Source organism: Photinus pyralis, unplaced genomic scaffold (genome assembly GCF_008802855.1).
Source record: "Photinus pyralis isolate 1611_PpyrPB1 unplaced genomic scaffold, Ppyr1.3 Ppyr1.4_LG1, whole genome shotgun sequence".
NCBI classification, from domain to species: domain Eukaryota; kingdom Metazoa; phylum Arthropoda; class Insecta; order Coleoptera; family Lampyridae; genus Photinus; species Photinus pyralis.
In genome coordinates, this window is record NW_022170249.1 from 41,894,683 (window position 1) to 41,917,806 (window position 23,124).

A 23,124-nucleotide genomic window follows, 5' to 3' on the forward strand; every position below is an offset into this window, starting at 1 on the left:
TGGAAATGCGCTTTATGTAAATCGTTTACGATTACTTTTTAACTTGTTGTCTTAGTCATGGCTAAACATGATTTTGGTAAGTGGATTTCTCGAGTTTTTGATAATATAGTGAGAAATACACCTGAAAATGAACTAATTCGTATATCATTAGACGAGGAAAAAAATCTTCTTTCGATTGGTGTCATGATCAACCCTCTAAGTTAACATGGGGAGCAACTATCTACAAAAACCCCTTTCTCATGTTAATTCCCTATGTTCGTTTTGGGAATATTCACCCGGTATAAATATTAAAGGTTCGGTAGTAAATTAGGTATATCCGAAAGTATACAATATTCTTACCCTTTGCTTGAGCAATCTCCCATACATTTTTGGCATGCAGGGGAGCATGGCAATCCGTGTCTCCGGCAGTTGCACCGAAGGGTCTCGCAGCCTGTCGCGCAGCCATACCTGTCCAGAGCACGGACTGCCTTCCATACTTGTGGCAGCTTGGACTACAGAACCTTCCAGCCTTTGGCTTCAAGAGTCCATCCCCATCTTTCTGGACTTGTAGAGCTTCTCATCACCTGATTTGCACATCCCCAGATATGGCCAGCGACATACGCCGCCCTCCTTATGTGCTCCTCCACCTCTTGCTGCGGCGACACGGATTACCATGTTCCCCTACATGCCAAAAATGTATGGGAGATTAAAACTTTGGAATATCTTGGGTTTCACCGCGTGCGACGTCTTCAAAAAGTGCAGTAGGGAAGCCTCTCATGCAGTTCCGATGACAGTAGGTTATATTTGTTACCATAAATGAATTCCCTGACCCCAAAGACATAGGTCTAGACACTAGTCATTTCCATTTTTCTATCTCACTGTTATTATCAAATGGCTAGTTGTAGTCTTTTAGTTCATTTTGAGATAACATGTGTTTAACAACCTCAGGAAAAATCCTCCGCATTGTATGTGTAAATTTTGAGGTCAATTTGAAAGTTCAATAAAAATCAAATATATTAACCTTAAGATACACTCATCAATTTGAATTTCCTCCATTGCAAGATATCAATATAATATAATATTATAATATATCAATATCATTGTGTTGAGTGGAAAATCTGAATGCGATACCAAAACACACCCTCTTCTAGCAGTTATAGTAATGACTCTGAAAATCAGAGAAGTTATCCAACATGGCGAATCCCGCCGCTAAAAGATCCGTCGACGAAGTAAAATCTTTCCGGCAAATTCCGAAAAATCCCAAAAAAAAAATGGTATTATATTATTTTGTTTTTTTTAACTGAATAATAAAACTTAAAGGGGTAGTATACCCAAAATCAAAAAAATTGTAGAAGAAAATCTAAGAACAAAATTTCAAACCGGAGTTTTCTACGATGAGTAGTTTTCAAATTATTAACGATGAAAGTTTGAAAAACAGAACATGTGACGTCATCCCGACATCGTAGCTGCGGCGGCACGGATCCAAGCAGTCCAAACGCGTCAGTTCTTTCATATTCTAGTTCGCTTTCCTTTGAAAAAAACAAGAAAACCTTACTGAAGGATTATCCGAACATATATACTCATATAAATTTGAATATTTGTACTAAATTTCTGTACCCAGCTGAGATTGGATACCTATGCTTTCAGTTAGCGGTATTGGTTCCATTTGATTCAGTTCTTCTGTTTGATGGTGGCATATGTTTGATGTTGAACTGGTTTCTCCACTACGAAGTTGATCGTTTACCCACAATAAGCAATCAGACACAATTTTACTTTCGTAGATAAGTTGACTGACGTTTTGTAGCTTTATTAGGACCTTTGTTTCTTGTGAGATGTAAAGAAGGGATTGCAGTATTGTTAGCCTTCTCAAAACTTTATGCTGAGGCACAAGGTCCTTTCCTTCTTGTATCTTCCACAAAAACTATCATCTTTAAAGTGGGCACGACGTGACTATGATTCAGCGGTTTTTTCTACTTTTCCAGACTTTATTTCGACACGGCTCCTTCTTTTCTCTGGGAAAATTTGCAATGTAACATTGGCATTTTTCAAATTATTGTTGCAGCGGAAAACACAAAGTTAAGCATTTTTGAAAATAATGCAGATCACTGACTACCAGTCTCAAATTAACACGTCAAACGTCATCGAATCCATATATTGCTATAGCGCGCTACCGACCCATTTGTCGGGATGACGTCACAACGACCCTTTCTTACATTCGACACCTTGCCATTTAATAACGAAACGGCGTAGCGACTTGCGGTTTTCACCGTTACTCTTAGATATTTTTAAGCTATCTTTAGACGAAAACATGAAATTTAGGTATACTGCCCCTTTAAATGATAAACTAATGGTTGCAATGGAAAGAAAAAGCGTTGCTATCTGTAGCAGATTATCGATTAACACACTCTCAACACGATAAAAGTTTCATCCCGCTATTAATTGATTCTTAGCTGCAAAGCCTTCGACATTCCCCTGTTAAAATTAACCCAAGTAAACCCTAATTTTTGTCCCATATCGCGGTTATACATACATATATTGTTTAATTAATTATATAGTTTATACCTCACATATATTTGTCTGAAATTTCGGCTTAATGCTTTCTTGTTGGTATACCACAACTGCAAATACTTATTAGCCATCCTGGAAACGAGGATCGTTATATGTAAGGTTTTAACCGCAACTACCGAATCCCTTCCCTACACTACAAATATGAGAGAATACGTTTCAACATGTAGGACTCACAAAAGTATAATATTACCTTTATCATTTGCATCTAATAATCTGTCCATAATGCAATGTCAATTGCTTTAACGATAATCAAAATATTCAATGCGAAAATATCTACTTATTCCATTCCTGCATTTTTCATATGAACGGCTTGCTTTCGTGATTGTATTTGATTTGATTCCACAAGTTAAAGTCAAGAAAGGAAAGAAGAAACTCGTTCACTAATTCCTTCCAAGACTGAAGATTATTCCTAATTGATCTAAACCACAAGAGAATATTTCCGGTAAACAAATCGACAGCAGAATGAATAATTCCCACAGGGGAAACATACCGCGCGCCTCTCTTAGTTCCTCTACCCGTTCCAAGAAATTGTACACAACCTCTGGGAAACCCGCGCCCTCAAATTTAATATCCTATTTATATATCAATACGGCCGTGACCGACATGAACACCCTTAAAGCGATTTGGCTCCATTATAAAAATTCAATGAACTATGAACTTAAATTCAAGTTGAAGGTAATCAATAGCTTCACTAGTCAGACAAGAAATTTCTGCCCTTCTTAAAGATCGAAAATGTTGTAGTGATTCTTTAGGAATAGGAAACGGGATTGACCGGCTAGTCAGGGAAGAGTAGATCTCCCAGCCCAGTGAAACAATCCAGAGCGAATGTAAACCCGTATAGGGCGCCAGACAGGCACAAAATCCTTCCAAAATGAAACTAAAAATAAAACAAAAATGAAAGACCATACGCGTTTGCACAGCTCCGTCACTGGGGGACTTCCTGTCTGAATAATCAGCGATAGCTAACATACGGGGTGGTGACTTGACGAACGCACCATAGGAATTTCAATAGTATTTTTTTAATTTCCGATTATTGGCTTCCCCAATTATGTTATTAAAGTCTATTTAGGTTGTTTGGAGATTGGTGAGAAAAAAAGTACAAATCCGTAAATCTATTCTTCTATTTTATAAAATCAGAAACAGTAAAAATTTAAAGATTAAAAACTACCATGTTGATAAAAGTCCGTAATACCATGGAATTATGAAATCAAACAAAAGCACCTGCATTTGCCATTAGTTACCTAGCTTTTTGGTCTCAAACTGCCATGGCACCACTGATTTTCTTAAAACAGCCAATTTTTAGTTATCCAATTTCTGGGGTTTCAAAGTTAAAAAATAAAAATTACTATTGAATTCCTATAGTGCGTTGTTCAAGTCGCCACCCTGTACATAATCATTTAATTCCAGTAACAAAATTATTAAAGTAACCAATTCATATCTTAGTAATTTTAAATATTATAACACTAAAGCACAAAACAAACAATCAGCACAGCTGTTCTATAAGACCTTGTTTCAAGAGAACCAATACAGTAACGGAATTAGCTTTGGAATATAATTGATAAATGCAATAGAAAATCTTTAACAATTAATAAATATGGACAATAGTCCACAAAGCGGAATACCCCGACAAGAAATACATGCAACAATACAAGGCATAAAGATACACAAAAAATGATAGGGTTAAATTAATGTTGAATGACCAACGCATATATTACGGTCTCATTAACAACCAAGGCACATTTTATAGAAATGATCTTACTATCTTTATGCTGCGTAGAAAAAAGGCGAATGGAACTCGGCGAGTAGGTAATACTGCGATCTCGGATGATGGATGGAGAACCACCACGCTGTGATCAGTTTCATGTGGTGGGAGACAAACTGATAACGCCGAAAAAATAACTGTCAATCACTTAAATCGATTTAACTGATTATAACCACCAAAAACGAATACGCTTAATAAAAAATATTGTTAAACAGCGGAAATATGAAAAATATGCTTACCTAGATTAAGGTTAGCAACAACTCCATTCACGTTAGCACGTTTAGATAAATAATTTCGGCAATTTTAATTTGATGCCTCAGGAATTTCATAAGATCGCAAAATCTTTCGCAAAATTAGTACCTGTCATTCTAACGACAAAAGCAAAAAGTGATATTTCTTCCATCCCAATGGTACCAATGAACGAAATTTCGTCAGTGACCGCCAACATTGAATTTCATGTTTGTTGCCTACCATCAAATAAACTAACACCCCCACGCCCATCGTCAAGAGTGCTGTTTCCGGTATTTTTATAAAGGTATTCACGAAACACGTCAATCTCTGAAATATGTGCGCACTTGAGACGTACAACAGAAAGTGTAAAATGCTGTTATTACCCGGTTTCAGTACTTACATTACGCCACATTTTTCGTATGAAATGTGGAAAATAATACAACATTGTTGAATTACTTACTTCTCCTTTCCATTTGTGGTTAATACTACGTAGGGAATTAAAATTTAATTACCATTATATAGACGTAGCATTTCCTTTCCAAACGAGAAATTATATGGAGAAAATGTTCTTTCAAAGTTTAGAACGATTAAAATAATAGACGCAAGTTGGGAACTCTTAGGTAAACGTTGGAAAAAGCGAATTTACATAAATACACTGAGTTCATATAGCTTCACACAATGTACGCTTAGGTAATATTTATTCGTAATTTTTCTCAAGTGTATGAAGTTTAAATGGTAATTTCTACAGAACTCTAAAACTTGCCTCGTTAAATAAAAAAGTTTACATCGCGATAAAGGTAAAAGAAATTATTGTAAGCGTCGTTACTTTAGTCTATCAAAACTGCTAACGAACAGCATGGCCGTCCAATTTTTTTAACGCGCGTGATCTAAAGGGGAAACTTTGCGAAGGGAAGAAAACTGTCAAGTTTTAAGATAAGCAAATGTCAAGTATGCGAACGTGAGGAGATGTAGTTTGCAATATTTTGCATTGTAAATTAGTTGAGGTTTTGCAGTGAATTTTTATTTCGGCAAAAGGGTTGCGAACCTGTCATCTTTGACAAATGGCCGCGCGAAATCCTAAATAAAGAGACGGATATTTCGACTGTCTTGCCGTGTCGTCCGTATATAACGGCATTAATGTTACGGGCGAGATTCGCGAATTTGAATAAACAAATCCTTGTATCCGATGAGTAGTGAACGTAATGCTATGCATAAAGGGAAAGAGATTTCAGAGAAGGCAATAAAAGCCCAGAATTCCCAGAGATATGCAATCGTACGCTTGCGGCTGTCAAGTTTAAAATTCGAAATCAATTCCTTTTAGTTTTCCAAATGCAACGTGGGGAATATATTCTGTTAATTAATGGAAAATCGAACTGTCTACAATAACAGCTTCCCCATATAATGTAAGATCAAAACCTTTAAATCCAACATAATATTTTGAGTGACATTCGGCTAGTTGGGCTAGGGTTTGAAAAACGCGTGACCTATGAAGCACCCCCAGCCGCCGCTACTCGTTACGGTCATCGATTTCTTTAAAAATGCAATGCACCTCTAATTAGAAATACAGCGGTTAGCTGCGCAACCGCGCCAGCATCTCCATAGAATATTTTCATTCCACGAATGCATTGTTCTATCCTTTGTTTTTGCTGCAAAAAAAAATTAACATGCAAGAACGTGTTTTAAATAATAAGCTTCATGTATCTTATGTTCCTGTACGTAAATGCAACATTTTATTCTTGATATACAATTTTCCAAATGGGTAATGATTATAAATTCAGTTCTTTGCTTCAGCATAAGTTTACCAATATTTAGAATCCAGCATATATCATCCCTAAGTATAACGAAGTGCCCAATTTTTTGCATTAGCCATTCCCGGGCTTCAAAATGTTAGGATATGGAGGGGCGGAGATTTCCTTTCCCAGGCCTGTATCCAGAACATTTTTGAAGGAAGAGCTTTAACAAATGAAACACAGATTATTTCGAGTTTAGAACAAAGAACGTTTATAATTTAGTATTTTATGTACAATAATCTATCAACTACAGAAGCACTTTTCTGATTTCTTTTCCGGCCATAATGTCGATCATTCCACGGTTATATGCCAGTGAACTGCCTGCCCCTGATGGAATGAATGATAGATGCGTGAAGATTCCGAGGATCATTTTTGGTATTTAGTTGTATCACATTCTTTACCAAGCCTACCCCGGAATACCTATGTAGGTCAAACTGTTTAAAATGTGCAGTAAGAAATGATATTCGAGATATACCGATAGATATACTCGTATGTATGTTATGCACTTTAACTTTTGTTATAAGTTTATAACTAGACAAATGTAAAAGAATAGCTACATCATTTAATTATTATTATTACAGTTTATGTCCACTTAATCCTACTCAAGCGAAAGCGCGTACAAAGCAATATTCAAGCAATAAATGCCCTTTCTTTGTTATTAACCGCGCACTAAACGTGATCTTTGATAATGTAGACAAACTGGCCATCCTGAAAAAGAGCTCATAAAAGACAAATTTATTTTTCAAAATTGTTTTTTAGTCCGCCAATGTGCAGTAAAAACAAACTTGAACGTTGGAAACTAGACAAAAGATAGCTATTTTTACTACTGTGCTTTTTCATGGATCTTCACTTCATAGATGCAGCTAACTAATATTTATCATCTACTAGTCCTTCCATTTTCTCAAACGCTCCTTTTATCTCTATGAATATGTGTATCAAATTTGGTTCCAATCGGTGCACCCGTTTAGCCGGAAATGAGAGTACAGACAGACAGCCAGACCGATATCATTGATGTTTTGTTTGATTCGGATTTCTGGTGCTTCAAAACGTATATTTCCGTCAAAAAAGTGGAAGAGGGGTCATTTATTACCCCAATGTAATTTGCAATGTCTACCTCCTTACTAATGTGAGGGTGGTAAAGCCGATTAATTAATTCATGAGATTATCTCAATATGGATATGTGCCTCAAAGGCGTCGTGCTTATCTGCATCTTATCGCATTTGTAAAATCTGCAAGCTTACCATACGAAAAACTTCAAACGGTTCAGATTTAATATTCATAACAGGATTTACTCCAGTAACGAGCATCCTAACGGAATACGGAGAAAATGTAAAGATGCCGACAACACGAGTCGCATTACAACCCGTAAACAATTCAAAGATTTTATAAAACACCGAAATCAACATGCATGTTTCAAATATGGAGATGTAAACTTTCATTTCAGATACAAATTCAAGATAGCGTCGCCGTTGCCCGTTACGTCAGCTATTGGAATCCCTAGGGTTTGTAAAATATAACCTAGCGCAATCCTCGTAAAATTTTAATATTAAAAATGTCATTTGCCTGATGGAAAATGTGAATTATGCAAACAACGCGTAATACCCGCATGGAGAACTTAAAACGCTTTCAAAATATTAGCCATTCTACTAATTTTATCTGTGAAATAATGTTAATATACAATATCCTGAAACAAAAGCGGGAGTGACGTTACTTTATAAAAAACTGAAGGGACGGAAATCTCGACTCTTGCCTTTAAACAAAATCCAAGCCGATAGGAAAGCAGATAGACAAAAGGGGATTGGATTACGCGCGATGTTTACGGACGAGCGTAGAAGAGTTCACGAGAATCATCAAGATCACATAGAAAACTTCCCCCTTTTTTTTAAGACTATTAAAAGGATGTTTAAACCGATAGGGCTCCATGTTCGAAAGTCTTTCATACAAAATCGTTGTTTACTTACATTTCCATTGATAAGGGTGGAGCAGGAAGTGGCATCTTTACTATAGGTACAGAAAATGATAGGAATCTTTAATACTTAAAAGATTAAGGGAAATTGCTTGCAAATGATACCGAGATTCTTTGGTGACGATGTTCGCGTTCGTGACATATTTTCAGAGTTTTGAATTCAAATCTTCACTTTTTGTATACTGTTTTTTGTATAACTTGTTATGGCATTTTTAGGGTTCTTTAGTAATGGCCATTCAAGACGTGGAAATCGTATTTTGTATTTTATTAACCATCAACCCCCCTCCCCCCCCCTCGCCAGGTACAGACTCCCCACAAGTAGAAAGCTACAAAATTAGTCTTTAAATTCTTAATTAACAATAATTCTTAAATTCTTTAAAATATCTTTATTTGTTATTAATATGGAAAATTGTTATCAAGAAAATTTATATAAAATTGTAAACTATAATTTCTGATTCAGCATTTTATGATTTCATAAACTAATTAATACACATTACTAAATAATCTGATGGGTAGGATGGGTCGAAAAAACTCACTGTTTGATTTCGAAGGTGTAAGAGCGCGGAAAATATGCGAATTATATAGACAAAACAAGACACAATTTTTTTTAAAAATTGGTTAACATCTTTCGGTCGCGCAGAGGCAACAACACGTTGGCAGAGGCCCTTAAGTTTTACAAAAACTTAATTTTTGCAATAATTGTTTCATTTTTGAATTTCAGATTTTCATAATGTAATAGTTTGTAACAATCTTCAGGCAGAGGCAGAGGATTTTCTATGTGAATTTTCATGACTTTTGAAATGACAACCTATAATTGTTCACAGGCTTTTCGTCTATTAGGACAAATTTCAATTTCAAATGTTTCTTACTTACGCATTTGCCCCATTATTTCTTTGCACTCTGTACTCTAAATATTTTATTTCTCTAACCTCCCTTTTTCTTCTGCCCCCTTCCCAACTCTCATTATCTTCGACTTTTCTACATTTATTTCCATTCCTTTCATTTCCCAATACCTTTCCATTCTTCCCATCATTTCCTTCATTGTTTTACATCTGTTGCCATTATCACTGCGGCGGTCGTCCGCGTATGCCAGAGATCATATCTTTCTTCTTCCTACTACGATCCCTCCAGATTGGCTCTGTCTTAATACTTTTTTCATGTCTTTTATACAGAGATTAAATAAGGTTGGGCTAAATGGGCATCCCTGTCTTAGTCCTTTACATGTCCAAAACACTTCAGACTCCTTCTCTTTTATTCTTACCATCAATCTTGACTCTCCATATAGTTCCTTGATTCGGTCCTTTAACTAACTGACTATTTTCCCATCGTCCCCAATTTTACCCTGTCTATTCTATCAAACGCTGCCTTTAAGTCCATGTAAACACCTTTCCGCCCTTTTTTTCCAATTCCTTTTCCACCAATCTGTGTAACATTTATATACACTCGATCGTTCCCCCCTTTTCTGAAGTCCATTTGTGTTTCCTCCAACATGCTCTTCTCTTCCATTTCTCTTTCTAATCTTTCATTCACATTCCCCTATAATGTTTCAAATAGTCTTTGTCGACCCTTTTGAAATTCGGCAGTATTACCCTTGTAGCCCCTTCTTTCCCATATCCTGTTTATAATAGATTCCTCATCCTTTCTTTGGCCGTATCTGTGGCGAAAATCTAAGCCTCATCCTTATCTCGTCTCTCACTGCCGCGTTCCCTTCTATCAGTTTTTTTAGTTGCTGTTGCTGTTCAACCTCCTCTCTTTCTACTTCATCCATTGCCTCCTCCTTCCCCTTGTTGATAAAATTATGTTTCTATCACCCCCTCTCGTCATCTGTTCTATTTTTCTTTTCTCTTCTGTTATCACCTTCCAAAAATCCTTGTCTGTCTTTATTTACCTGATTTTCTGTTCGTATTATTTCTGTTATCTCAATCTTTTTTTCTTTACAATTTCTTTTGTATTTTTTCTGTTCTCTCGCATCTTTCTCCTCTATTTCCCCTCTTTTTTCTTTGTCTATTATTTCTCTATATTCATTTCTCTCTTTTGTACACCCTCTGTATTGCTATTTCTCTCTTTTTTTTCTCCTCTTCCCTCCAGTTATTTTTTTTTCACTTTATTGCTTTTTAATACTCTCATCTATATTATTCCACTCATCTGTAATCCCTCACATTTCTTCTCCTTCTTCCTCTAATCTCTATATACTTCCATCGTGTCTCTGGTCGATAACTGTATCTCCCTTCCTCTTTGCGTCTTTTTATTTTTTTATCTTCTCTGTTAGACTCCATTCCATCACTTCATGTTCCGATTCTGTCCTTGTTCCTACCTTAAATTCATGTATTTTGAATTACTATTGTGTGATCAATTATCGACCTCCCTCTTCCTCCCATGTATTTTCCGTTATCTCCCCCCATATTTCCGTTTAAAATTCTCCAACCTCTCTTTCTTATCATTCCAAACACTTCTCCCTCTTGGTTGGACTGTCTTTTTTTATTTTTTAAGTTAAATGTGGCAGCCTACAGCATCTAATTAACATCTACGCTGGTATACAAGACGCAACATTTTTTGACGTTCTGAAAGGTAATAGAATTTTATTAAACCTCTTCATCATTTCAATTGAAACGAAGCATCCAACTAATACAATTCATCTTGAAATTGTGAAGTAATTCCTTTAAGTTACCTAAAATCATACCTCGCGTTATACAATTCTACGTTTATTACATCTCCAATGAATAACCCAACTTGAAGGGCACTTCAGATAATTAATGTTTAGTAATTTCAAATTTTAACTTTTTCGTAATTAAGAAAACGTAGGCGTATACTCGTAAAGCCTTCGCAACCTTAGTAACAAGGCAGATACAAAAGAGAAAGGGATTATGAAGAACCCTTTATTTTACGTCGCGTCGTATATGCAAAGTAGAAATTTTCCTAATTTCGAAATTTGGAATGCTTAAGGTTGCGTGTTTCGTTAAGTCTTTCAAAGAATAATTTTAATCTGAGCCCTAAGAAACATTTTCTTGTATTATGTGCAACCGGGGTCAATATTTTGAATTCTCTTTGGTTTGTATCGCTAGATCCTTTCTCGTACGTCACGTGTCACAAGAAAATAAAGCTACGTTTTTCAGTTTAGAGAAAAAGATTTTAAACATTTAAACTTGATGGCATTGATTGCAGCAATTAATAAACAAGACACACAGGAATGCTAATTTATGCTACACGTTGGGGATAACGCAACGTGCAACGTAGCTCGAGTTGACAACTACATCAACACCGTTTTCTGACAGTATTTTTTTAATAACATAACTACCACCAAAGTGCCGTGGTACATTATGAAAGCATCAGTGCCGGGGTCATTTCCAATTTCCTATTAAACTGCCCTAGTTACTAAAAAAGTGGAAAAAAAACTCCATACCTTTTTTACCTGCTTCTCTTCCTGCTACTTCAAAAGGTCGAAAACAATCTACTTGTTGGTTCTATTCTGGATACTGGTAATTGTCCCATAATAGGTATCATGGGATTGGCTCACTTATTGCTACAGTGCTAACAACTATTGAATACATTTTTCACTGCTTGTTTCATGCGTAAAATACAAAATTTACATCGTTATTTGTTGAGTAGGTACTATTTCTTGTCCGAAATTATATACATTTTCATGATTCATGTTGAATTACCAGTTATTCTGTGTTTCGGATCCAATAATATCGGATGTTTCGCATGTAAATTCAAAGATGAAGCATTATTCCATCGTCTTTAACTTATCCTCTTCACTGAACTTTCATGACAACGAAAAGAAGCGACTAGTTTTCTTGATCGTTTGAACTTGTTTTAATATCTTGTATTCTTCTCGAAATGAGTCCTTCTGTATCTTTCGATAATGAAGAATTTCAGCTTCATACAATTCCTCAATCCAGATGAAATCTTACTGGAATGGTGTAGGCTGTAGCTCTAAGAAATCTCGTTCATTTTAAAAATTTCTCAGGATTAGGAGTATCAGGAATTAAATCTTCTACTGAAAAGTTGGTAGTGGAGTCTTTTCATTTCTAAAATGTCCGAATCAATTTTCAATTCCTCTTGGTCATTCCATTTAATTTATTTATCACCTCTTCCTACCAATATTGATTGAATCTTTGCACCCACCCATTATAGTATTACGATTTGAGATATCAGCATTTGAATGTAAATGACAAAAAGGACGCTTTGGTAATTCGTGCAAGTGCGACGGCCTTACAACTTCATTTCGTCATTAAGGAAATAAAATAAGGTTTTGCGTCTATCCATTTTAGCAATTCATAATGTGACATTTCTCTATCTAATAAACGGTCAATTAGATCGAGTTCGCAAGTTTGGTATCTCGCTTAATCGCATCGCCATTGTAATTGAAACCCATTTCACTTACCAATTGTTAACAGATAATGGATTTGAAATGCGAAAAGTTTTATTTAAAAGTACACGATGGAGCCTTCTACTAAGTGTGCAAAATTCAATTAAAATGAATTATTAATCTTGTTTCATTATCAAGCATATAAAGTGAGGTAAAATTGTTGTATACATTAAATTTAGATTTCCATTAGATGGCGGAACACTTTCATAATCAAAATTTTCCTCCAACTTATTAACTATTAATAAATGTTACTCTAACTTTTATTAACTTCGGTATTAACCAAAATAATTTTGTTAATTAATTTATCAGGTGAAGTATAAACGGTCTTTGAAAAGTATGCGTTCAGTGGAAGTTGTCTATACCTCATTAGGTTAGTGATTCGGTAAATCAGTTTTCATTGTCTCGAATTGATAAAGCCAGGGTACCGTAGGTTTTTAGACCAAATAGCTTATATTTTTGAGGTGTTGCTGTCCGTATAAAAGTAAAAGTTGATAGTAAATCGGAATCCATCTTCATTTCTGTTTGTTTTAAATTAGAATTTGTGCATTATAAATAGCAATGACAATGACACTATAGTAGTTGCTATAGACGGTATAATTATTTAATGCAGGATGTTCTCAAAAGTAAAACAAGTAAAAAGGCGAGTAACTAGCGCATTTTCAATGCATTGATCAGTAATTCCCAAAAGGTCACAGAACGGACAGTCTAATCTAAAGTTTGTTTTTTTTTAAATTTATTGTTACGCGCTTCAACTGCTAAGGTTATTAGCGCTTTTAAAATAACTTTACATTAGGTTAAATAGTAAGTGTAATAGATGTAAAAAAATTAATGATATTCAATTCTTGTTCCTTTTGATTTCCGAGTGTGATGTTGTTCGGGATATTGTAGGTTCTTCTCTGGTTGTTGTATTTGCCACAGTCTATTATTATTATATGTTGTACAGTTAATGGTAGATTGCACAAGTCGCAGTTAGGGGGGGTTTGTTTTTGGAGTAGGTGATCATGTGTCGTCTTGGTGTGTCCTATCCCCTTAGTCGATTCAGTTTTGTTCTTACGTGTCGAGGTTGGTTGTTCGTTGGAATCCATCTTTTTATATCGGTTTTTTTTTATTCGCAGTTTGTTTGATTCTAATGCCTGCCAGTCATTGTTCCATTTATCCATTATTTTGGGTTTGATGGAGTTTTTTACATCGTCTATGGTGCAGCTGTTTGCTATTTCATTTAGGGTTGTAGCTAAGTTGGCTTTTTGGTCGGCTTCATCATTTCCTGGAATTTCTTTGTGTGAGGGGATCCATAGCACAGTTAATTTTGTATGAGTGGATAATAATGTGTGTATGTCGTTTACGTGAGGGTTGTCACTATAAATGTTTTTAATGCTGTACACGGCACTTAAAGAGTCTGTTATGAGCAGATATTTATGTGGTAGGTTTCTATGGATGTGTTGGAGGGCAATTTTAATGGCGAAGAGTTCTGCAGTATGGATCGAACTTACGTCACTCAATTTATAGGATTCACTATGGTTTGTGGATACGAATGCGCTTCCTACACTGTTATTTATTTTAGATCCGTCCGTATATATTTTTTTGTACTCATTGAATGGAAAGATAATGTTTCCAAACATCCTCGATGCACGGGAAAACGACTTTCCCGCATCGCGGTGTTTTTTAGTTTCCGCTGGAAAGAAGGGGTTATGCGCGTTCTTCGGTTGGTAGTACTTATTGAAGTCAACGAACGTCATGTCATGGTTAACTGTCATCTGCTGTAAAATCAATTAAACCGTTGGTTGAGGGTATTTAGTGCGATTAATCGGAAACAGACGTAGACTAAGTTTTACGTAAATATATAAACAAGAACTTATAACGCAATCAAATTATTTTTCAGAATTGGAACTCAAGAAAAAGTAAAATTTATTGTTAAAACGTCTTAAAATGTGACCAGTGATATTCTGCAACTATTCGCATAATTATGCAGTTTAAGAAAGCACATATTAACACACACAAAGCTTTCAAGGATTTTAAATGTAACGAGTGTATTTACGCAACTCAAGATATTCAGTGCAAACGATGCAATGCCGTGACCAGTAGTAGCACTCATTGCAAAGGCAAAATATATATTAACCAAATATGTGGATGTTTTAAATGTGACCAGTGCATTATTAAAAGTGGGTAGTTACAAAATTATGTTACCAACCAAACATATGTTTGTGTTACCAACTCATGATTAAAAAAAAGCTAATTTACAAAACTTAATTAATTTTAACCTTTTTTTACGCAATTCGTTACAAGAAATATTGTACCTAACTCTTTCGGAAAGAATTTTCCCGCATTCGCACTAAATGCAGCACTCCCTACGGTCGTGCTGCAAACAAAGTGCTCATGCGGGAAAATTAACTTACCGAACTTGTTAGGTAAATAACTATTTCGTAATCAGGGTAGTTATTTAAAACTTCGTGAAACATTTGTTTATATGTAGTGAAGGATGTTTGTTGTTTGGAGAGGTCGGAGGGAGATATATTTATTTCTGGTAGTTCAATAAGCCAAGGTAGAGTTTTTTCTGTACAAGAGTAATTAGGTGGTAAGTTGGTGTTAAGTTTATTCATAATTTCTTTTGTTCTAATAGGGATAGGGAGAGTTGTGCTTGGTTTTGATTTGTATTTATTTTCGTATAGAGAGTGTTGTAATAAATTATGGTTAATATGATTTGGATTTGCCTTTGGAGATATGAAATATTTAATAAGCTGATAATTTCTTCTAAGATTCGGAGGAAGTTCTCCAGAAATACAGTATATACTCAGAAGAGGGCTTGTTCTGGGCGCCCGTTACCATTCTTAATCCTGCGTTATAAATTGCGTCGATTTCTTTTAATGTCTTGGATCTGCTTGAGGCATATATTATACTAGAGTAATGAATTTTGCTTCGTATTAGAGCTTTAAAGAGTACCATTAGGGTTTCTTCATTTGCACCCCATGATTGATGAGAGACTATTTTCAAAATGTTTAAGGCTTGTTTGCAATCGGCTTTCAGTTTTTTAATGTGGGCAGTCCAGGATAGTCGTCTATCAAGTATCATTCCTAAGTATGTTACTTTTTCTATATATATGAGGCTTTTGTTGTTAAGGTGAAGATTAGGATTTTGAGGTCGATGTTTTTTAGTAAAATTTATGCATTTTGTTTTTTCAGGTGAAAAATTAAATCCTGTTGTTTGTGTCCACATGGTTAGACTGTTTAAGGTTCGTTGTAATTCGTTCTCTATGTGGTTCGTATTCTTGCCGGACATATAGATAATAAGGTCATCTGCATAAAGCAGGGATTTTACGGGATATGTAATATTTGTTGTTATATCATTCATTGCTATTAAGAACAATGTTACACTTAGAACTGAACCTTGAGGGATTCCTGTGTCTTGTGTATATTTATTAGAATGTATGGACCCTACTCTAACTTGGAAGGTTCTGCCATTTAGGAAATTTTTGATAAAATATAACATTTTTCCCTTTATGTTCCAGTCGGTTAATGTCTTAATTATTTTTCCTTTAGAGACGCTTTTTGGATATCGAAAAATATGGCAACTAACTGTTCTTCATTTATAAATGCATTTCTTATGTCTGTTTCTATCTTCACTATATTGTCCAAAGTGCAATGATTCTTTCTGAAACCGCTTTGGTATTTGTTAAATAATTGTTTGTATTCTAAGTGGTATGTTAATCGTTGGCTCACCATTTTCTCAAAGATCTTGCACATTGTACATGTTAGGGCTATTGGGCGGTAGCTTGATGCTGATTCAGGTGCCCGATACGGTTATCTTTCCTAGAAGCATCTGTTATTAAAATTAAAAAAAAATATCTCTATAAATAAGAAATTTGATAGTTGCGCAGTTTGTGCATGCGCACATTTGATGTTCACAATATGCGATATGTTTATATTTACTAGAGACATCTATGGTTAAAATTTCAAAAAAAACATCGGTATAAATAGGAAAGTTGACATTGCGCAGTTTAATCGTCAAGGTTTTCCTTGGCGCAGGTGCCAGAGCTATACCCTACCGAATGCAAAAAGAACGAACTAAATATCTTGAAAACTTTAGGATTTGTTAAGGCCTCGGACAGACGAACGCACTACGCACCGAGAAAGTGGCTGCAATAGCGCACTCAAAATCGTTGGAAAATGCGCTAGAAAAACGATACCGGCAAGTCAGTGGTAGGTAAGAATAAGACAACTAAACTCAACATACTGCAACGGTTGTGACGTTGTTGTATAAAGTGTTGAAACTTCGCTTGCTGCTAATTTCCCCCTTTGCTTCTCTGAAATCTAACTACGAAAATGGTAAGACTCTTTTCCACTCACCAGCAAAAGAAAACACCAAATGGTCATATAAGTTCCAAATATTTGCCACTTGCACTTTCCTTTAGCACAGTCAATTTTTTTACCAAATACGTAAATTTTTTGTTTCAACCATTTAACATAATTTTATTAATTGAAATGGTCAATTTTTTTGAATATAAATATCCTAAATTCTACCTAAACCTAAATTTGAAAAATACATACACAATACACATATAAACAATTTTTTATTCACTTTTTAATAAAAGAAAAAATACCAACAATAAATGAATCCTTGAATTTGGCAGATTGATTATTATTGAAATTATGGTACAAAACTTAAATTCTTGAACCAAACACGAAATCCAAACCAAATTCAATAAGCTCTTAAATTTATACATTGGTATTATTAATATCAAAATTTAAACATCGGTCCTGAAAGATAATTGAAAGTTTTTACGTTAAATGTTCCACAAATTCGTTTTTACGTTAGATCTTATTCAATATTGACTTTGCAGCTTAAACAGAAATAAATAGAACTAATATTGGACCTTGTTCTTAACATGTAAATACAGCTGGATAGTGGAATCTAGACGTTATCAGATATTTCTTTTCAGGAAAATGTGTCTGGAAATCCGCTGATGAATTCTTCTGATAACTCCGCCATATGGAAAATTTTTTCTTGATTGCAATGGGGTCAAGTTTCGGTGGTTAATTTTGCTTGTAAGCGGAATTTTACTCTAAGACTGTACATCCCTACACAGTGGGTACACATAACCTCTATTTTATTAAATTCTTGACAATTGCCATGGAACTGAACCATAATCGAATACAAAATATTGATGTTATAGCTGTTTGATTGTCTCGGACTGAGGTCCCGCGCTCTAAATTTAACAGAGCACTGATCGCCTCCTCAAAATTGTAGCCGTTCTTCTCCCGGACAAAATTATGTAGTAATACGCAGACTTTGGTTACATCAACGGCAACGGTTGCAATGTTAAGAGGTCTATGGAATATCCTCATTTGTTGGTTAGTATTTTGAATGCGCATTCGATATAACGCCGTGCTGCAAAGTAAGTAACTGTTGACTCAACGCAAATGCTTCATCCGCTACATTAGGACTTAGGAGAAGCTGTGCCAAGTAAAAGTCTTGCATCTGGTAATTCAATGGCACTCGTTTCAAGTCCTTTTCACAGAGATGAATTTTTGAAAATTGCAGATTCATTACCTTTTTCATAGCTGCCTTTGCCTACATGTATAAAGCGATAATTTGAATCTGCGACGGCCATGAGGAATATAGAAAAATAATCCTTATAATTGAAATGCATCGATCCACTATCTTTCGGTTTTATGATTCAGATGTGCTTCCCATCTACGGTCCTGAGGCAGTGGGAAAAATTTGCTGTTCTTTCAAAACCTTCTGCTATTAATTCCCAATTTTCCTTGGTTAACTTCGGGATAACAACAAGAAGTAGAAACCAACACTCCAACCTTAAATAATCGTGAAACGCCAAAATAACACTCCTGCAAAATGTAAGAAAGCCAAACCGGATAGTGTCGAACAGCAACAAAACCAGAAGAAACGAAGAGTCCTCAGATGGCCTTTGTGGAAAACCGTTTGCGTCATATGCTACTTAAGCGCGTTTTTGTGCGACGGATCGAACTTTTATTAGCAAACTCATTTTATGCTACAGTTTCATTATGAAGGAAACTTTTTGTGCTGAAATAAAATCTGCATGCAAAGAATTCTGACACAAAGCTAATGCTTTAAACCCGAGCATCTTCGATGATTCCTCCGACAGTTATACCAAAGAGGATAGTCTTTGGTTATAGGTACTTAAAAACCTTTGCAACCGACTGATCGATCTCTGGACCGACCAACAGACCGACCGACTTTTCTGTTGTTTTTTCTGTTCTGTTGTCAAATTGCAGGACTTTTGCTGTCGTAATTTCCAGGCGAACATTGTGCCAATTCATAATTTTGCATATAATGTCAAAAGACTGTCATAGAAGGTCTACAGAGTGAAAAAATTGGAGTGTTGATTTTTTCCAATAAATTCTACGATGTACCGAAAGATTCGTAGGTGCGAGTAGTGAAATTATAAACGTCTTTTGATTTCTATGGAGTATTGTTTTCTTAGTGGGTTCCGGAATTCGTAGGCTCTAGTGCGAGTCGAAGATAAAAGAGGTAATTTTATCAAAGGGGGTTCCTATTGCAAAAATAAATGACATTTCAGAGGATTGCTATTGGCTATTATAGAAAGATGGCTCACTTAATTGCTAGACGTCAAGTTGAAAAAAAACGTTAACTAAATAGTTAGAGAGATGACTCCTGATCTCGGGTAGATTTTGTAGTCATTCAGTGGTAGGCTCCTAGCACGATCGCCGTGCATCTAAGAGTATACTTATTTTGTTTGCAAGATTAGTCAGACCGGAAAGTTTAAAAAATACTTAGTGCCCTCAATGCAAAATTTTTCAGTGCAAAAAACGCACAAGATTTTTTTGAGGGCGAATTTAAGGATTTGTACAAACAGTCTATTCAGAATAGTTTAATTTTATTGAGCTTTTTCACGGATTATATCTACTAAACAATTGTGGAAGTCAACGAAGCGATCGTCGCCCTCTTTGGGTTCCTTGCAAGTCTCGATAGCCTGTTTGACGACCTCTTCACGGTTTTCTATGTCCTTCTTTACTGCGGGAATGATATTCTCGATAATGTGCTGTTTCATTAGGTCATTCCTATACGTTCCATCCTCTTGTATGAAGCCGACTTCGTCACTAAGGCATTTGGACATTTCATTATACTTCTTGTTGCCCCTTGGCAAATGATGGGTTTTGTCAAAATGTTTTTGCAGGAAGTCCTCTTCAACGTTAAATTTGTCGGCACATTTTTTATTAAGAGCTGCGGAGTCCTCTTTGACGGAGAATACCTTTAATCGGATTAGATATTGGATTCGATTTAGCTAGATTTTCACTTACCTGCACAACGCAGAAAATTAAAATGGCACCAATAATGTCCGCTCGCATTGTTAGTGTGATAATTCACGAGTATACCTACATTTGATTTAATAACATTAGCTTATATATGAATTTCAATAATCAAGGGTCAAAGAACACGATTGTAGTATTGTTGCAACAGATCTGTAGGAAAAAAATTCATATTGCAAGATTAAACTAGATATTGTAGAACTGTTATCTTGTTACCGTTACCGACAAACGCTACTAAATGTATATTGAGTGGTGTAATGCTTTACAGTGGCTGCTTTCAGATAACCTTTGGTTCCTATAAGCCTCACGAGTACAATAATACCACTAAAATGGAAGAGGTAGCTAGATCCTTCTAATAAAACATGACCATGTAACTCTGAATAGTAGAGCTTTGACTCAAGAGGGACGGAAGCTACAATGTCTCAAATATTTTACCCGTTAACATGGGGGTTCCGCAGGGATCAATACTTGGGCCTCTTCTTTCTTGCTTATACCTATGTTTTTGACATGGACACGTCTTTAAACGGTTCTTACGTCCACAGTTACCCAGACTATATCCCGTATACCGTAATAATCTAAACAGCACATGCAAAGCTTAAAGGTAGGTATATACCGTTTTAAATATGTTTTTCCACCAAACGTCAAATGGCAGCTTGTAGACTCTTTAATAATATCAACTTTAGATTATGGGGACACATCTATGGCCTGTGACTAATTAGTGCTACTTAATAACACTTGCCTGCAAAAAATCCAAAATTCCTGTGTAAGATATGCGTTTAACATTAAGAAATATAAACATATTTCCCATATTTATCATCCATACAGAATTTTGAATATGGGCGAACAACGCCATTTGCATTTACATCTCCGTAAGCCACTCTTTCTTGATATACCCCCATACCTCGCTTGCGTTGATGAAGTTCCTAAGTTAAATACTGTATCAACTATCAAGGCAGTCAAGTGTACTTATTTTTGACCTTAAAAGAGATTGTGCGGCGATAAAGTACATGGACAAAAACAGAAAAAAGTTTGTCAAAAATACAGACAATGTACCTATGTTTGGGAGAAAATGTCCAAAAAAGAATATCAGGTAATGATTTGACATTCTATTCTGCAGAAAGTGACAAATTTGGAAAAGTAGATAATTATTACTATTAATAGGCATTATAGCTCAGTGGTATAGAGCGTTGGGGTATAAATCCGGAGGTCGGGTGTTCGAACCTGGTTTGAGCTGAATTTTTCATCTGTGGCAGAGATGGGAAATTTCCTTAGATCAGTTTCGAGCATTCTGCCGGCTACTCCGAATTAGGTTTTTCTGCAGTTTTCCTAATTCGTAAGGTAAATACCGGAGTAGTATAGAACAACTTAAGATCTTCTGCAGGGGCACCTCTAAAAAGCATTATGCGGGTTACTCTGTAATTGGGCGTAAGCCTGTTCAGGCCTAGAACAAGAGGGACAATAAATAAATAAATAAATATCGATTTGTCGTCCTGGATCATGAAAGATCAATTAATTGAAAATTGTAACCTACAAGAAGCCTGGATTCTATGCAAGCTACGGGTTTTCGGATATTGGCTTCAGTTGAGCCCACAGTCTAAAAGTTCATCCGTTTATTATGTTGTGTTGGTAGCGGATGGGAGTAGGGAGTTGGTCGCTGCCTTCAGACCTAAGCCACACGTTGCAAAATATTTACATTGTCTCCCAATAGAACAGAGCAGCCTTACGATCGGTTTACGAAGAGAAGGACCACATCAACGAGAGAAAGTACTTCCGGTGGGAGCGGAAAGAAGAAGCCTACACATGGAAGGCCGCCGTCGACCAATCGCCGAGCGACGTCCCGTTTTCCACCGTATCGCGGATGTCAATATACGAAAAGTTTCACTTGGGATCACATCTTCAAGTGCGATTGTCGCGGAACAATTTCCAAACTACACTATAAAACAGATTATTTGTATGCGGTTAGTACAAGTTAATGACGATTGCTTTCAGTAATAGATATTAATCTTAACATATGCTATAAAATAAAACAATTTTCTTGTTCTAATGGCAAAGGTCAACCCTCTTTTTAGCGCATTTTCCAAAAGGAACATGAACGCTATTGTCCGCAATTTGACCATCTATACCACTACTAGCCCTCCAGTTTTAGCTTTTTCGTTGTGGTTTCTTTCTTATACGGTGTAGCACAGTCCCGAGGCTAGAACGACAAAAGATTTTTTGCATTTCCTCCCGAGTTATTACTGATTCTGTGCGGGGAAACTGCGCTTTCGTCGGTCGCCAGTGACAACGTATATACTAGTTGTTCCTCTCGCAGCTAAATAACCTGACACTGAACATTTGTGGCAAAGAAAACACCAGTACGTTACGCGACTCGACCCGTAATCGCTTCAAAAATCTCTTCACACTAATCCCTACCTATCTGTTTTGAATTAATTAACGCCTCTTTCACAATGGCACCTATTAATTAAGCGAACCATTTTTTTTCAAGAGCAAGTTAGATTGGCTGTGTCTCCCGAAGTGCACGCAAGATACGCCGTTCATTATTATCCCACGTGTTTGGTTTTTCTGCAAAGATTACATTTCCACAACACAGGCAACAGTCTCATCATGATTCTGCAGTTTGACGCACGTAAAACTAATTAAGATAAAATTACCTGTTGTTATCGCCGACAAAAAACTCTTACTTTTAGCATTAAGTAATCCTCTTCATTTGCTGTTGTAAGCTAGGTAAGGTTAGGTAAGAGGGTAGGTTCTGCGCCTTCGGATTTCAAGCTAAACAACGCAAGAATAACTCGATAATACGAACCTAATGCTGAAAACCCCAATACTCATGCGATATTTCGATGGATTTATAAAAGGGCATTTAAAGGAAAATCCTAAATTATCGACTCCCATCTTTTAGATCACACTCTTAAAGTGTAAAGCTGATTTATGATCAATCGAAAAGAAAATTTATGTGTCCCACATGACCTCGAGCGTGTGGTCAGTAATGTTTGTGATGGTCAGTTCAGTTACGGCAACACTAGTGTGATGTTTGGTTCAACTTTAAAAGTATTGTAGAATTTTCAATATCACCACCTAAGTAATAACATGTAAAGAATACACTACGGTAATATATGTAATAAAATGTCATGTACCTTCATTGAAGTTTGCTATAG

General features: G+C 35.9%; 2 protein-coding genes across 5 annotated transcripts in view; one reads left to right on the top strand and one right to left on the bottom strand.

Moving 5' to 3' along the window:
* The window catches only part of LOC116168781 (Down syndrome cell adhesion molecule-like protein Dscam2), a 164,277-nt gene that overhangs the window by 90,571 nt on the left and 50,582 nt on the right, over positions 1-23,124 (top strand). The gene's annotated exons all lie outside the window — the stretch shown is intronic.
* LOC116168877 lies at positions 19,520-20,042 on the bottom strand. Its single transcript, XM_031484875.1, has 2 exons — positions 19,961-20,042; positions 19,520-19,911 (listed from the first exon to the last, which is right to left on the bottom strand). The coding sequence occupies exons 1-2, from the start codon at positions 20,006-20,008 to the stop codon at positions 19,537-19,539; spliced, it is 423 nt and encodes a 140-aa protein (XP_031340735.1). The 5' UTR covers positions 20,009-20,042; the 3' UTR covers positions 19,520-19,536.

Excerpts from the sequence above, each read along its gene's own strand:
- LOC116168877 (XM_031484875.1), bottom strand. The coding sequence starts at position 20,008 with ATGCGAGCGGACATTATTGGTGCCATTTTAATTTTCTGCGTTGTGCAG. Across the intron at positions 19,912-19,960 it reads TAATTTTCTGCGTTGTGCAG|GTATTCTCCGTCAAAGAGGA; the intron begins GTAAGTGAAAAT and ends ATCCGATTAAAG.